The sequence below is a fragment of the Siphateles boraxobius genome, unplaced genomic scaffold (genome assembly GCF_051911475.1).
Source record: "Siphateles boraxobius isolate OS27281-9 unplaced genomic scaffold, OSU_SipBor_1 12, whole genome shotgun sequence".
NCBI lineage: Eukaryota > Metazoa > Chordata > Actinopteri > Cypriniformes > Leuciscidae > Siphateles > Siphateles boraxobius.
In genome coordinates this window covers 24,700,930-24,714,505 of record NW_027508722.1, presented here as the reverse complement: position 1 = coordinate 24,714,505, position 13,576 = coordinate 24,700,930, and the positions used below count along the sequence as shown (strand labels likewise).

General features: G+C 36.7%; 2 protein-coding genes across 3 annotated transcripts; one reads left to right on the top strand and one right to left on the bottom strand.

Annotated features, from left to right (window-relative positions):
• The first annotated feature begins 2,223 nt into the window (after nucleotides 1–2,223).
• tnfaip8l2b (tumor necrosis factor, alpha-induced protein 8-like 2b) lies at nucleotides 2,224–10,270 on the top strand. The gene is made up of 3 exons (XM_077214435.1): nucleotides 2,224–2,557; nucleotides 6,176–6,495; nucleotides 9,222–10,270. Exons 2-3 carry the CDS (start codon nucleotides 6,178–6,180, stop codon nucleotides 9,462–9,464), a joined length of 561 nt encoding a protein of 186 aa, XP_077070550.1. The 5' UTR covers nucleotides 2,224–2,557; nucleotides 6,176–6,177; the 3' UTR covers nucleotides 9,465–10,270.
• A 612-nt stretch (nucleotides 10,271–10,882) lies between these two features.
• lysmd1 (LysM, putative peptidoglycan-binding, domain containing 1) lies at nucleotides 10,883–13,112 on the bottom strand. Of its 2 annotated transcripts, none has more exons than XM_077214423.1 (3): nucleotides 12,374–13,112; nucleotides 11,950–12,260; nucleotides 10,883–11,639 (listed from the first exon to the last, which is right to left on the bottom strand). In XM_077214423.1, the coding sequence occupies exons 1-3, from the start codon at nucleotides 12,551–12,553 to the stop codon at nucleotides 11,492–11,494; spliced, it is 639 nt and encodes a 212-aa protein (XP_077070538.1). In that variant the 5' UTR covers nucleotides 12,554–13,112; the 3' UTR covers nucleotides 10,883–11,491. The 2 variants fall into 2 exon arrangements, with proteins under 2 accessions (XP_077070538.1, XP_077070528.1); XM_077214413.1 differs by having other exon boundaries at nucleotides 12,350–13,068.
• Nucleotides 13,113–13,576: the final 464 nt, after the last annotated feature.

Genomic DNA, 13,576 nt, shown 5'->3' with positions numbered 1-13,576 from the left:
AGATGTGATATATTAAAATCGATCTATTGCGTTTAAGAACATTTGCATGTACAGTTACAAAATTTATGTTAAACTTTAGAGAGGTTCACTATGATACAGTAGATGTGCCGAATCCCTGTATTCATTTGGTTACTGTAACAACAGTGAGTTTGCTGTATATCTAATCTAAAATGTTAAATGTAATTGTTTACAGATTATGTTTAAATTCATTGTTTGATGAGCACTGAATTCATTGTTCGATGAGCAAACATATCAGATAATCTCAAGTGACCTATAAAGCATGTGAACACATTCACCCAAAAACATACACCTACCTTTAGAGAGGCCTACACACACACACACACACACACACACACACACACACACACACACACACACACACACACACACACACACACACACACACACACACGTAAACAAAAGGAGATATCAGATAAACCAGGAAACAAACACTAGCATCATACTTAGAACGAGACGTATTTCCTATGCCATAAGTTCATTGTTACTGTCAAGTATGCTTAGAGTCAAAAAAGGAAGAATACAAATGTAAGAAAATGTAACAGAAATCTGAAAATGTGTTGATCCTGATCAAACGTGTTTTTTTTTTAATCAGATTAAGGTAATCATGACATTTACATTATCACAAAGTTAAATTCATCAAACTGTACTGGATACTCACTGCTTTATCTCTTAAACACATTACACATTCGCACACACACAACATGTCAGATATCATTCAGCGATAAAGAGGAAGCCATCAGGAAACCACTTAAGCAACACTTCCTGTCTGTTGCCTTGGAAACAACCTTAATTCTTACTTTGCCCGAACGGTCTTAGCTTTGCAGGAAAACACAGATGTCATGTTTTCAGCCTCAATCTCATAACTGAAAGAGAAAGCTGTTGTAACTTGAGAATCCAGCTGATATACCTAACCTATACTACAGATTGTAAACAACACTTTTGTTTTAAGAGTCGAGCCAGATGCATCGATTCCTTTTTTAGTCCATTATTATATGCATTAGGGCTTAAGCCCAGATGGTTTCCATTCAGATAGCAGGCAGATAAGCAGCCATATTTAGTATGGACATTCCCAATGCACAGACATTAGCCCTGAGGGTGCCTTTCTATGACACAGAACCAATTCATTGTACAGCCATTTCTAATGTTTGTGAATAAACAATGAAGTTTGCACAAGAAAAGGGAAAATAAAGTTATGTTATCACCCAGCTCTCCCACCAGTCTCTGTGTGTAGTAATTGGTTGTTAGGCCTCTAAAATGAAATGGAATATATAAAATAATCAGCTGCTTTAGAACATATGTTCAGTTATAAAGGGATGTTTGTGTTTAAGGATGTATCCTGCGTTGTGAGCATTTTTAACCTTGTGGATATATATATATATATATATATATATATATATATATAGTAGGCAAATTAAAAGTACAATTTATATATATATATTATTTATTTATTTATTTATTTTATGTCAAAGAATCAAAACTATACATAAAGGTTTTTTAAAAGTAGCAAAAAAATTATGATGGCACTGAAAAAAGTATACTTTAAGTAAGTAACTAAGTAAGTAACTCTGAAAGAAATAAAGCTCAACCTTGCTGGCACATAAACGTAAAAAGAAAAAATCTACGAACTGAGCCTCATCCAATTTGCATAAAATCAATGACATTTCTGTTGTTGTTGTTTTTTAGTGTATAAACAAATAACTGTCCTGGTCATGCAAAGAGAGAGTGTTATTTAGTGCACACATAATATCAAGGTTTTGTAGGCGCAAAAGATCGAGACACTGATCAATAAGCAAATAACACTGTCACCCCAGTTCTCTTGAAAAGTTATTTAAATACATATAAATAATTTATTTATTTATTCATTCATTTAGTATCCAGTCCTCAAATCTGATTGGCCATGTTTCCAAGAGTACTGGCAATTTTCCTTGTTTGACCACTCTCATTGTTTGCTAGCGACATTATGACATACCAGACCAGAAAATATAACTTAATATAGAACGTAATAAATTAAATATCACAATTTGAATCCAATAATAATGTTAATGGACTTTTTATTGAGAAACATAGCAGTGTTTGTGATGACTCTGGCTGCATTCCAGTTCTACTGATCACAAAGAGACTAAAACCTCTCCTTTCACTGGGCCGCATCCAGGATTACTGCTGAATTCTTTACAAGGGTTGCACTTGTCAGGGCAAGCAGACACACCATGTCAGCAGCTAACACACTGACAGGGTGGAGAGAGAGAGAGAGAGAGAGAGAGAGAGAGAGAGAGAGAGAGAGAGAGAGAGAGAGAGAGAGAGACACTCATGGGTGTGTCTTATACATTTAGTTCCTCAAGGAAGTACAAGTCAAATTATCTTGTTACAGTGGGCTTGTTACAGCACAAAAGACTTTGTAGAGGAGTTTTCTTTGATTTCACCTGTCTGAGGAGATTATTTCATCACTCAGGTGCTGGATTTCAAACACCTGATCTGAGCGCACAGGGTGGACAGAGAGTACAAACAGAAGAGGGAGAGTGAACGAGAGAAAAGCCAGGTGAGTTTGTCTTGGTCTTGACCTCTGCCCTCTCCTCCATCATCTTAGAGAGCTCTGTGATTATGTACACGAGATGTTGTTACTTCAATTGATTAAAGGCATGGTGCACTCTTCCAGAAGTTGTTAAGATAAAAAGATGTCAGCGTTCTGTTTTAACGGCAAGAGAAACTTTAATTTTACTGAGTTGCTTTGGTTAAAAGTGTCTGCCTTAAACATATGGAGGTTTGTAGGTAATAATGTCAAGTTGAAACTTGTTTTTCTGTTCAACCACTCCCATGTTAAACAACTAAAACACACTGGGATAGTTGATGTTTCATCCGCTGGACCTTTTATAAACAAAACAACGTCCAGTCTCTGTTATAATCTGAAGAAAACACACCTTGTACTGAAATAAAGAGTGTGATGCCTTATATTCAGGGTCAGCAGTGTCCTAACCTTGGTGAACTCAGGCTATGGATAGATTGTGAGCTTTTTTGTAGCAGCATGTGTCGTGTGTTGTGGGTTTAACTGAAAAAATCTGGGGGGAAAGTTGTACCGAACAGCCCAGAGTTTCACTTCCCTTATGATCAGGTTCGTACATTGTTTAATTATATTAAAAAAACAACTTCTCAGGCTGAGTGAGGTCTCACACATGCATATGAGTTCTAACTTTACAAAGAAAAACAACACTGGACCTTCACCCCATGCATAGAATAAAAATGCTAAAACTAATTTAAAAAAATACGGGCTGCATTGAGTAATAAGGGAAAAAAAATGCACAATATGTGCTGTGGGGAAATACTGAGGGGGAAACACATGGGAAACACATGACACAAGAACAAGCAACAAAATCGCCGTATTACACGCATGTCAGTGTAGATGGGTATAGAAACTATTGAAACATGGGCATACACATTAAGGCATTGCTTCTTTAAGGATTTCCTCAGAATAATGAATCTAAGCCTGTTCTTAGAGAAAACCAGGTTGAAAAGACCTGCATATGTTGTGTTTTGGATGCTGGGCCATGGGGTTTTGGTATGCTGACCAGGCAACTTAACTAGCTAAACCTGCTGCGGTACCTCAGTCAACCAGCTGAATCGGAAAGACCATGTAGATTACATAATTTATTTATATAATTTAGGTAGGGTTCTCTCTGCTAAAATTACTATCAGCCTATGCTGGTTTACTGGTCATACCTGAACAGCCAGACTGGTCTGTTGGCTGGTTTTAAAGGGAGGCCATCTGAAGACCAGCAGCCTATCTGTAAAAAAATCGTTTATTTTTCCAGCAGGGCTGTCTTTAAATCATTTTAAATTAGCCTAGAGCCATTCAGAAACAAAGTGCCCCCACTCACACACTTGAAACAGGACTTTCCACACTATCATTTTTATAAATGTATAGTAAACGTCACGTCAAATGTTTATTGTAAACGTTTGACCCCTCTAAATAAAAAAACCCAAAGAGTTGGCTGTGGATCACAGATGCAGGTTTTGACCCGTCTCTTCTGTGCTGTCACTGGAGCTTGTGCTGTGGCTTGCTGCTTTGTAATGACAGGGTGACTACTGTGGTCTTTAGGTTGGAAGAACAACATGATTCCTCACATCCTGTAAATCCCCTGGGCTTTATACATATGTGAACACACACACAAAGAGGGAGAGAGAGAGCTTCAGGCTATGCGCTGAAGTTATCTGAGGAATGCTAAATATTTACCTTGTCTGTGACAAACCTTTAAATCAGGAGAATGGATACAGATGGTAATTTCAGCTGATTGTAACTGAACAGGAATAAAATGACCTTAGATTGCCTTAGATGTTTTTTAGCTAAGAGTCTTGGATTAAAAGTCAATCGTAATCAAATTAAGGTAAAGCTGCTTATATATCATCTTGTCAGGTACGAATGAGCTTGGTGTAGGCCCTAAAGAATTATCTTAAAATTATTTAATAAATATACAGTATCTACTGAATAATATTATTTAATAAATTGTTTTAAATAATACATTTTATCAAATAATAATAATATTCAATTATTAACTAATTATTATTCATGAATAAATGTTATTTTATTAAATAATGTATTTTATCAAATAATATTAAGATTAAAAAATATTTTACAAATATGAAGAATTGATACAATTATTATTTAATTACTTTTATTTTTAAAAAGTATTTGATAACAAATTATATTAACTCTTGCCTGACGCACATGATTGACTATTTACACACAAACTGTGGTTTCTTATTTAAAATTGTTTTAAATAGCACATATATTTCATATTATATTTTAGTATTTACTATGTAGTGAGGTAGTGAGTAAGAAATGCAAAGAAAACCTTCAAAAAAGGAAATCAAGCCCAGTATAAGCCTGATCTGATCAAATGTTTAGGAACAGTTTGAAGTCCAGAGCAGAACCAACTTTATATTTTATATCTATTTTCTTAAAAAATAAAATAAAAAAGTAGACATCGTCAAACACTAGACATCAGATAATTTTTGCTCTAATAGAGTAAATGAGAAGTATTGAGTGTTAAACCATAGGATTATGCTGCTTCCACAGTTCAACTGAAGTGTACAGCATGTTGATTTGTTCAAATCAGTATTTATGTAGTTGTTTTGATGTTCCATGTCACAGAACGTAATGGCTGCTCTAATGCACTCTAATTGAATATAGTTCATTAGGAAATGAAACTCTAACTGCATTAAAATTTAATCAGGTTGGTTTGCCATAAACAGAATTGGATTTAAAAAGCAAAACAGAGCTAATGCGGCTTTGAAATATGACATAACTTTTGGCATGTCTTGATTCATTTAAAAGACCACAGTGCATGCCATTTGCATGTTAATATACTTTGCAGTTATTGCATTTGTATATGTGTAATCTATTTAGCTAAGAATTTTTAATAAATGCTGTACAAATAGATAATCAACAATGACAAGAGCTCTAGCATAGCAAATATGTAAGACCTCAAAATTGCATTAATACATTGAAGAACATATTTAAGCACATAAATGCCTGTATCATGATACAATCTGAAGACTCGTGTAGGAACTTGTTAGTACTATGCAATGAAGGTTTTTTCATACATGTCTTTGCAAGTTCTCCTGACTATACGATCTGTGAAGCAATCCTAAGACATACTGTGTTCTACATCAGCCAAAATGTACAAAGTTCAGCTAATATCATTGTATTTAATTATACTGCACAACAACATCATGTAAACTTAAACATGATGAAATACTGAATGCTATAGTCACACTGATCACAGATGTTTGGATGACATTGAGCAGCATTGAGAGTATAATGCTGCATATGATGACACATCATGAGAGTCTTGAGAACAATTAGTGTTGTTTATGAGATGTGTGGGAAATGATGAGGTCCTATATGGCATGCGCTTTCCCCTGTAGAAAAGAACGTGTTAAAGTTAGACTGTAAGGGGACTTCTCCATGGTGGGAGTTCTCCCAGGGCTGACACTCTTACCAACACACAAACAAACAAAAAAACAAAAAAATTCAACAGAAAATTCAAAATTTATCATAAGAATATTTCAGAAATATGTGATAATTCATATGCATATGCTATGACATTGTTATTATGCTAGTCTCTTGCTTTACTATTAATCTCTCCTTTTCCTTTTTAAGATATGGAGGCATTCAGCTCCAAGGACATGGCTCTCAAGGCCCAAAAAAAGATCCTGAGCCAAATGGCCAACAAGTCTGTGGTACAGATGTTTATCGACGACACCAGCAGTGAGATTCTAGATGAGCTTTACCGTGTGTCAAAAGAGTACAGTGGGAACCGCTCAGAGGCCCAGAAAGTGGTGAAAGACCTCATTAAGGTGGTGGTGAAGATAGCGGTACTTTTCAGGCACAATCGATTCAATGATGAGGAGCTAAAGCTTGCCCAGAATTTCCAAAAGAAATTGCGCCAAGGAGCCATGACAGCCATCAGTTTCCACGAGGTACACAACATCTAACATTTTTGAGCAGTATTTTCTGAATCTATGTTCCATTAAATTAATTCAATGGTATATAGGCATGAAACCTCCAACACTATATTTAGCCAGTGTTTCAGTTTATATATATATATATATATATATATATATATATATATATATATATATATATATATATATATATATACTGAAAGACTGGCCGATATAGTATGGGAGGTTTCACACCTCAATATGTGTGGCCTGGTGGCCAATCTTTACTAATTTTAAATTCCATCAGTAAGAGCAGAGTGTGAAAGTTGAATAAGCAGAGCAATAGCACAGCTGTACATAAAATATTGCAATCTTCACAACATAATGGGAGACATATCAGAGTTCAAAAGAGGACAAATTGTTTGTGTGTCTCGCTGGCTCATCTGTGACCAGGACAGCAAGTCTTTGTGGTGTATCGAGAGCTACGGTATCCAAGGTAGTAACTGTCGATGCAAGGGGAAAATGTCCGAAAAGGATGTCCGGGTACTAACCAGGATTGTTTAAAAAAAAAAACATAAAACCACAGCTGGTTTTATCTGAAAAGGTCCAGCCCTGTCAAGACTCCTGCCAGTTAAACCTGGTCATAGGAAAACCGCTGTTAATGTGGTCACACTATGCGTTTAAGCATTGAATAAAAAAAGTGTTTTGCAATAAAGAATGAAAACATTTGTAATGCATAAGATGTGTTTTCGATGTTTAAAAGGTTAATCTAACCTTTAATAATAATTTAGTAGGCCTATTAATTTAATTCCGGTTGACCTCGTTTTCTTCACAATAACAGGTCAGGTTATTCAACTAGCAAACACTCAATATGACTCAAGGAAGAAATGTAAGAAAATAAATTGTAAACGCATTTGTCTGTCTTCGTCAAAATAACCTATAGAAAATAGATTACACAAAATGCGCATATAGGCTTATCGCCTATTGTTTATTGGGCGACAGAACAAAAATAGTTTATTATGAACTATGTTTATTACCGAATAACACATGATACTAAGAGAACACATATGCGAGTTGTTGATCACAACAAAAAACATTCTATCTGTAACTTTATCTTAGAAAACGACGTTTATCTGAAAAGTGTTTCAACTGTCCCGGCTCTCCACGCCATAAAGTGCACGCGAAAACGGCTTATCGTGAACGCAAAAACTATTTTTTGGCGTAAATGGCACGAGAAATAAAATTTGTGCAATAGGCGCAGTTTCATGAGATCGTGGCGGGCTTTAACGAGGAGCAGTGGGTCCGAAATTTTAGGATGAGCAAGCCAACATTTGATATGTTGTATCAACGTTTGTCCACATTCCTCTGATGACACGACGTTTCGCAGATTCGCATCGGGGTTGCTTTCGTCATGAAACCGCGGAGACTTACCCTAATGCCTCAAAAAATCCAATCTGCCTGTTTACATGACAGTCGCATTGGCACATTTCTGATTTATATCTGATTTATTTCCACATATGAACGAGACCTGACACCAATCTCGAAATATCCGAATGCATGTGTTTTTATCCTGTTATGCGGTCATAGAACACATCCGATCTGTGTCACATATGAGCAAAAATCGGAATTGGGTCACATTTCACTGACAGTGTAAACAAGGCCTAAATATGTTTGAGCCACTTTGGCCTCGTTTACACTGTCGGTGAAATGTGACCCAATTCCGATTTTTTGTCATGTAAACATGTTTACATAACTGTCATGTAAACAGGCAGATCGGATTTTCGGAGGCATTAGGCAACGTCTCCGCAGTTTAATGAAGAGAGAAACCCCGACGCGCATCTGCAAAAGGACGGATGGCCCAACGAAACGTCATGTCGTCGTAGGAGAAGAATGTGGACAAACGTTGACACAACATATCAAAGGATGGCTTTGCTCCCGCCGGTCTTGATCTCTCTCTCACACAATAACTCAAGCATATGCACAGGCTGCAATCATGGCCCTTTTCCTCTGTCTCAAAATCATGGTGATGTTTCGCGTTTGTCCATCTGTGCAAGAACCTCCTTTAAGCATGAAGGACTTATAGCCTATCTGTCATTCCCGAGACAAAGTGGTGCTGTAGCCTACTGGCCGCAAAAGTAGGCCCTACACCATACTAATAAATGATGTGGTCTAAAACCAGCTGTTTAAGTTTCATTGTCCAACCCCTGTATATATATATTGGCACTGAATAAGGTAGTAACACAATTAAATGAACAATCTAAAGTTTAGACTCCCCAGAAATGTAACATACATTGACCATTGACAACTAACATCTGGGAAATTATATTATTAGCCTACTTATTGGGTGCCACCTGGAACAGTGCATAGAATAGAATAGAATAGAATAGAACAAACAAGCCATTTCTAATCACAGTATTTAAAACATTGACAAAAATGTTGACCATTTGACAATTTTGACCATTGACAACTCATGTGACATCTGAGAAATTATATGATTATGTTTTGGGTGCCACCTTCTGCCATAGTGGGGATATGATAAGATTGATATGATGCCATATGATATACAATATAATAATTCTTTCCTTTTACAGAAATTAAAGAATCAATTGATTGATTTGTTAATTATTTGTCAATTGATCATCAAGTGACAAACAATTGCTTCCAGGTTTTTTAACAAATCAAGTACTGCAGTTCTAAACAAAGCCATATTGTAACCAGTTTTGTACTTTATGCTCACTTAAGTGTCTTCTTTCCCTTTTCAGGTAGATTTCACATTTGACAAGGCCGTTATGTCAGGGATCCTGAAAGAAAGTAGGGACATGCTTCTGAAGCTTGTAAATACTCACCTCACAACAAAATCCCACGGACGGATCAATCACGTCTTCAACCATTACGCAGACCCTGAGCTCCTCACCCAACTTTACAACCCAGCCGGGCCCCTCAAACCCCACCTCACCAAAATCTGCAACGGGCTTAACAAACTGCTGGAGAACGGGACGTTATGAGGACGGTGATGCACTGACAGACTTTTACAGGATTGGCATGGAGGGCCACCCGTGATCTCAAACTGCATACAATGCAACCGAAAAGGCAGAAAGTGACTGACTGATGGCATCAGACTTCAGTTCAACCTTTGAAACAGTGTTGCTGTGCCTTTTAATGAATATTAGATCATTCAGTGGCCTGATAGTGTTAACAAAGCCACAACCACTGCCTGAGCGAGCTCAGATCAAATGTAAAAATATATGAACAATTTTTTTAAGCTCTGAGACTCCAGCTGCATTGGATGGAGGTTTTCTAACTACTTATTTTTTAATAATGGTGTATAAACCACTGGGGTTCTGCAACTCTGCTGTAAATTAGAGCACACTGTATTGTTCAATACTGTTAACATTTTTGAGCAGAATATTTACCTCCTGGACAACAAAATAAGAAAAACGTTTTAGTCTCTTCACACTGCCATCTAGTGTTACCCTGTGGTTATGGCTATGATATACAAATCTAAGCTTGGCACTACACAGTCAGCAACTATATTTTGACACAAACATCTCTGAGGGGGATCTTCTGTGTTCTAAAATGGAACAACCACTAAATAAATATTTACTTGCAGCCCTCACTCATTGCTTATTATGTAATTTGCATTCAGTGTTGCGATACACTACCATTCCAAAGTTTTTGGTCAGTACTTGTTTTTTTTGTTTTTTAAGAATACTTTCAGCAAGGATGTATCAAATTGATCAAAATGACAGTTAAGACATTTGTAATGCTACAAAATATTTCTATTTTAAATAAATGCTGTTCTTTTTTGTGACACTGAAGTCTGATCACTGGCTGCTGAAAATTCAGCTTTGCCATCACAGGAATGCATTTTACATTTTAAAATATATTAAAAATAGAAATGTTATTTTAAACTGTAATAATTTACACAATTTTAACTGTTAGCTACTGTAATGTATTTGCATTGTAAATGTATGACTACATTTTGTTGCTTGGAAAACATGTGTATTAATAATTCACACCCTAATATGAACATGCAATTAACGTCTAAAAGTGTTTCGGGTTAGAAACGCACATGATTGATGGAATGCTGCAATTCAGTTGTTACATTAACTGAATAAACACAATGTATGCTTTAGTTCCGTTACAATTTAGGGGCCTTTTTCACGACACGTTTATAACTAAAAACTGGAATTCTTTATGCGTTTTTGGCCATTCATTTACACAACAACAGCATTTTGGGGGTCTGAAAAAGCTAACTTTTAAAAACAGGTTTTAAAGTGCAAGTTTTTGAAAAATATACGGAAAGGAAAAAACGCTTCCATTTTTAGTACATTGGTGTCATGTAAACGTACAATTAGATCATCTTTACGTACACTTTTTACCCCTCAAGATTTCAAAGACCAGGTTAAAAGACCAAGATCAGTTTGTGTTTATGGCATTTAATCTGTTTCATATTGCATTCATTTCCTGTGGGAAGTTGCATTCACAAATCACTAATGCAAATCGTGAACTGGTCCAGGAAAAGAACAAAGGTGGAAAAAAAAAACAGAAAATGAAGCACTGCAGTGCAAAACTATGCATTGAAAGATGCAGATGTCCAATGGCACATTCCCAAATACTTGTTCAATATTCCTAAAACTAGTACTTCTATCAATTATTTGTGAGGTAGTATTAAATATCAGTTAGCAAATTAACTATTTTTTAAGCTACATTCCTGATTCATTTTCCTCAAATGCAGTCGTCCTCATCACACCTAAAACTGTCCACCATTACTTTGGTTACAGCAGAATTATAATTCGCATTATTACTTTTAGGCATCAGGCTTGTGTTTTTACAGTGCTAATATGTGTGTATGTCTAAAGCCGGTAGCCTTTTTATAAAAACAGGACTTTTGCAAATCACTCCAGCAATCTCCAATCATATTTTAAAGGCATGAAACCAGAAGAGGGAGCCCTCTAAAACATTCCATTTATAAAAAAAAAAAACACAAAAAAACAGTCAGAGGAGTTCTACACCAGAATAAAAGCCTACATCAGAGCTGGAAGAATTCATCCTCCCTATCCCTCAAATTCCTGGTCCGTCTGGTGATGGTAATGGGAACGGCTCTCAATGCGGCCTGCTGGGAGGATACGGTGTCGGACTTCAGATGGCTGTGACGGAGTTGCTCCATAGTAGAGATCCTTTAAAATGCAAAAGTTACATTTTTTGGTGATTTCATTACTGGAAAAGTTATGCTTTACATATGAAAAAAAATCGAAACTGATTCCTTATTGGTGGATAATGGCTTTCTATATAGGTGTAACCAGTTTAATGAATCAGCTGATGTTCTTGTAACCCCTCCTGAGTCAGATGACTCATGGTTCTTCCAATGAATTGAAACTTGCTGAATGACTCGTTTGACAGCAAACAAAATGATTACAATAACTGAACTGAACTCTGAAATACCCTAACAGTAATGTCAGCAGTCATAATTTCATTTTGACAACTTACTGTTTCTCTCCCTCCTGGCAGGTCTTCACAGCTGCTTGTTTTGACTGACTGATCAAGTTGTCTATTTTTTTCAGGTACTCCACCGGTGACAGATCTGCATTCGCTTCACATCTGCTGGAGTCTGTTTGGCTTTTGGGCGTCTCATTAAAAATCTCTGTGTGTTTTTGTGCAGGACTTGTCTCCTCCTCGGTCAATTCCACTCCATTAGTGAAAGACACAGACTCTGTCAGCAGCACAGGGATGAAGAGGGACTCCTTCAGGAATATTGAATCATTTGTGTACAGTCTGTTTGCCCTTTTGATTTGCTCCATCTGTAAAGCAATAAAAAGTTATATTGATAATTATGTAATTATAAAAAAAACTAAACGTTTAAAAAGTAAAGACCTTATTCCTCAAATACCTGCTTTCTGATTAGCCTACTTACAGACACGCCATACTTTAGTGATAGTCCTTGTAAAGTTTCCCCAGGCTGAACTTTGTGTTCAATGCGTCTTTGTCTCACGGGTGATAATGAAGAGGACACCAGGCTGCCGTAGGACCGGGTGCGCTGGCCGCGGAGGAGGCCGTGTGTCCCGGTCTGTGTCACTGAGTGATCCGCGGACATGACCAAAGCTCCAGCGGGATCAGGAGTTTAGCTAATAATTACTTAAGATGAACTTCAGCAGACCATCTGCTGCGGGTGTTGAACGCGAGACAGCAGGACTCATAACAGCTTCTGTTATTAGTCAAATTATAGGGGAGAAATAAAGTCTACAGCAGTTAGCATAACGTTAAACAATCCCTGACTTACTTGTCAACGAGCTACATTACGAACCGATAAAGCATTTAACGCAATTTAACCAGTAGATACATCACACTATGAGAAATGTTAATTATTCAGTCGTGCGTAGTCCCAGATAAGTTGAACAGTTTTAACGTGTTTCGGTTAACGTTAAATAACAGCGGTGCCCCCAAAATTATCAATTCAAACATAAACCATATAACTTAAAGAGACATATACGGTAGCTTTTACATTCTAGGTTCAGACACTCATAAAACTTATTTGTTACAAGCCCTTAGTAGATTAGCTTAGCTTCTGTTGCCATGGCGTCGGCTAAATGTAAAATCCGCTCTTGTTGCACTCATTTCGGCGATTCGGTTCTTTCGGACAATACATCGGTTATAATGATTCATCAGTTCTAATTTCGGACATGACAAAAACTGAATCAGCTCTGATCGGATCAGTCCGAATTTACCCGTCTGTTAAAGCCTTAAAGGGATGAATAACGTTAATTCACCCCAAAATGAAGATTCTGTCATCATTTACTCACCCTCGAGTCGTTACAAATATGTATTTCTTTCTTATGCTGAACACAAAGGAATATTTTTTTGAAGAATATGGGTCCAAACAGTTGTGGAGCACCATTGACATCCATAGTATGGAGGGTGAACATACTATGGAAGTCAATGGTACCCACAACTGTTTGGTTACAAACATTCTACAAAATATATGATTTTATGTTCCACAAATTCCACAGATTCATATATGTTTGGATTCGGAACAACTTTTGTGTAAGTAAACGATGACTGACAGAATATTCCTTTTTGGGTGAACTATCCCTTTAAGAACTGACTCAAAGGAACGATT

Bases quoted from the DNA above. Each gene is read 5' to 3' on its own strand.
- tnfaip8l2b (XM_077214435.1), top strand. From the start codon at position 6,178: ATGGAGGCATTCAGCTCCAAGGACATGGCTCTCAAGGCCCAAAAAAAG. The intron at 6,496-9,221 runs GTACACAACATC...TTCCCTTTTCAG, and splicing joins CAGCCATCAGTTTCCACGAG to GTAGATTTCACATTTGACAA.
- lysmd1 (XM_077214413.1), bottom strand. From the start codon at position 12,553: ATGTCCGCGGATCACTCAGTGACACAGACCGGGACACACGGCCTCCTC. The intron at 12,261-12,349 runs GTATTTGAGGAA...ATTGCTTTACAG, and splicing joins GTAGGCTAATCAGAAAGCAG to ATGGAGCAAATCAAAAGGGC. The intron at 11,640-11,949 runs GTAAGTTGTCAA...TGCATTTTAAAG, and splicing joins TGCCAGGAGGGAGAGAAACA to GATCTCTACTATGGAGCAAC.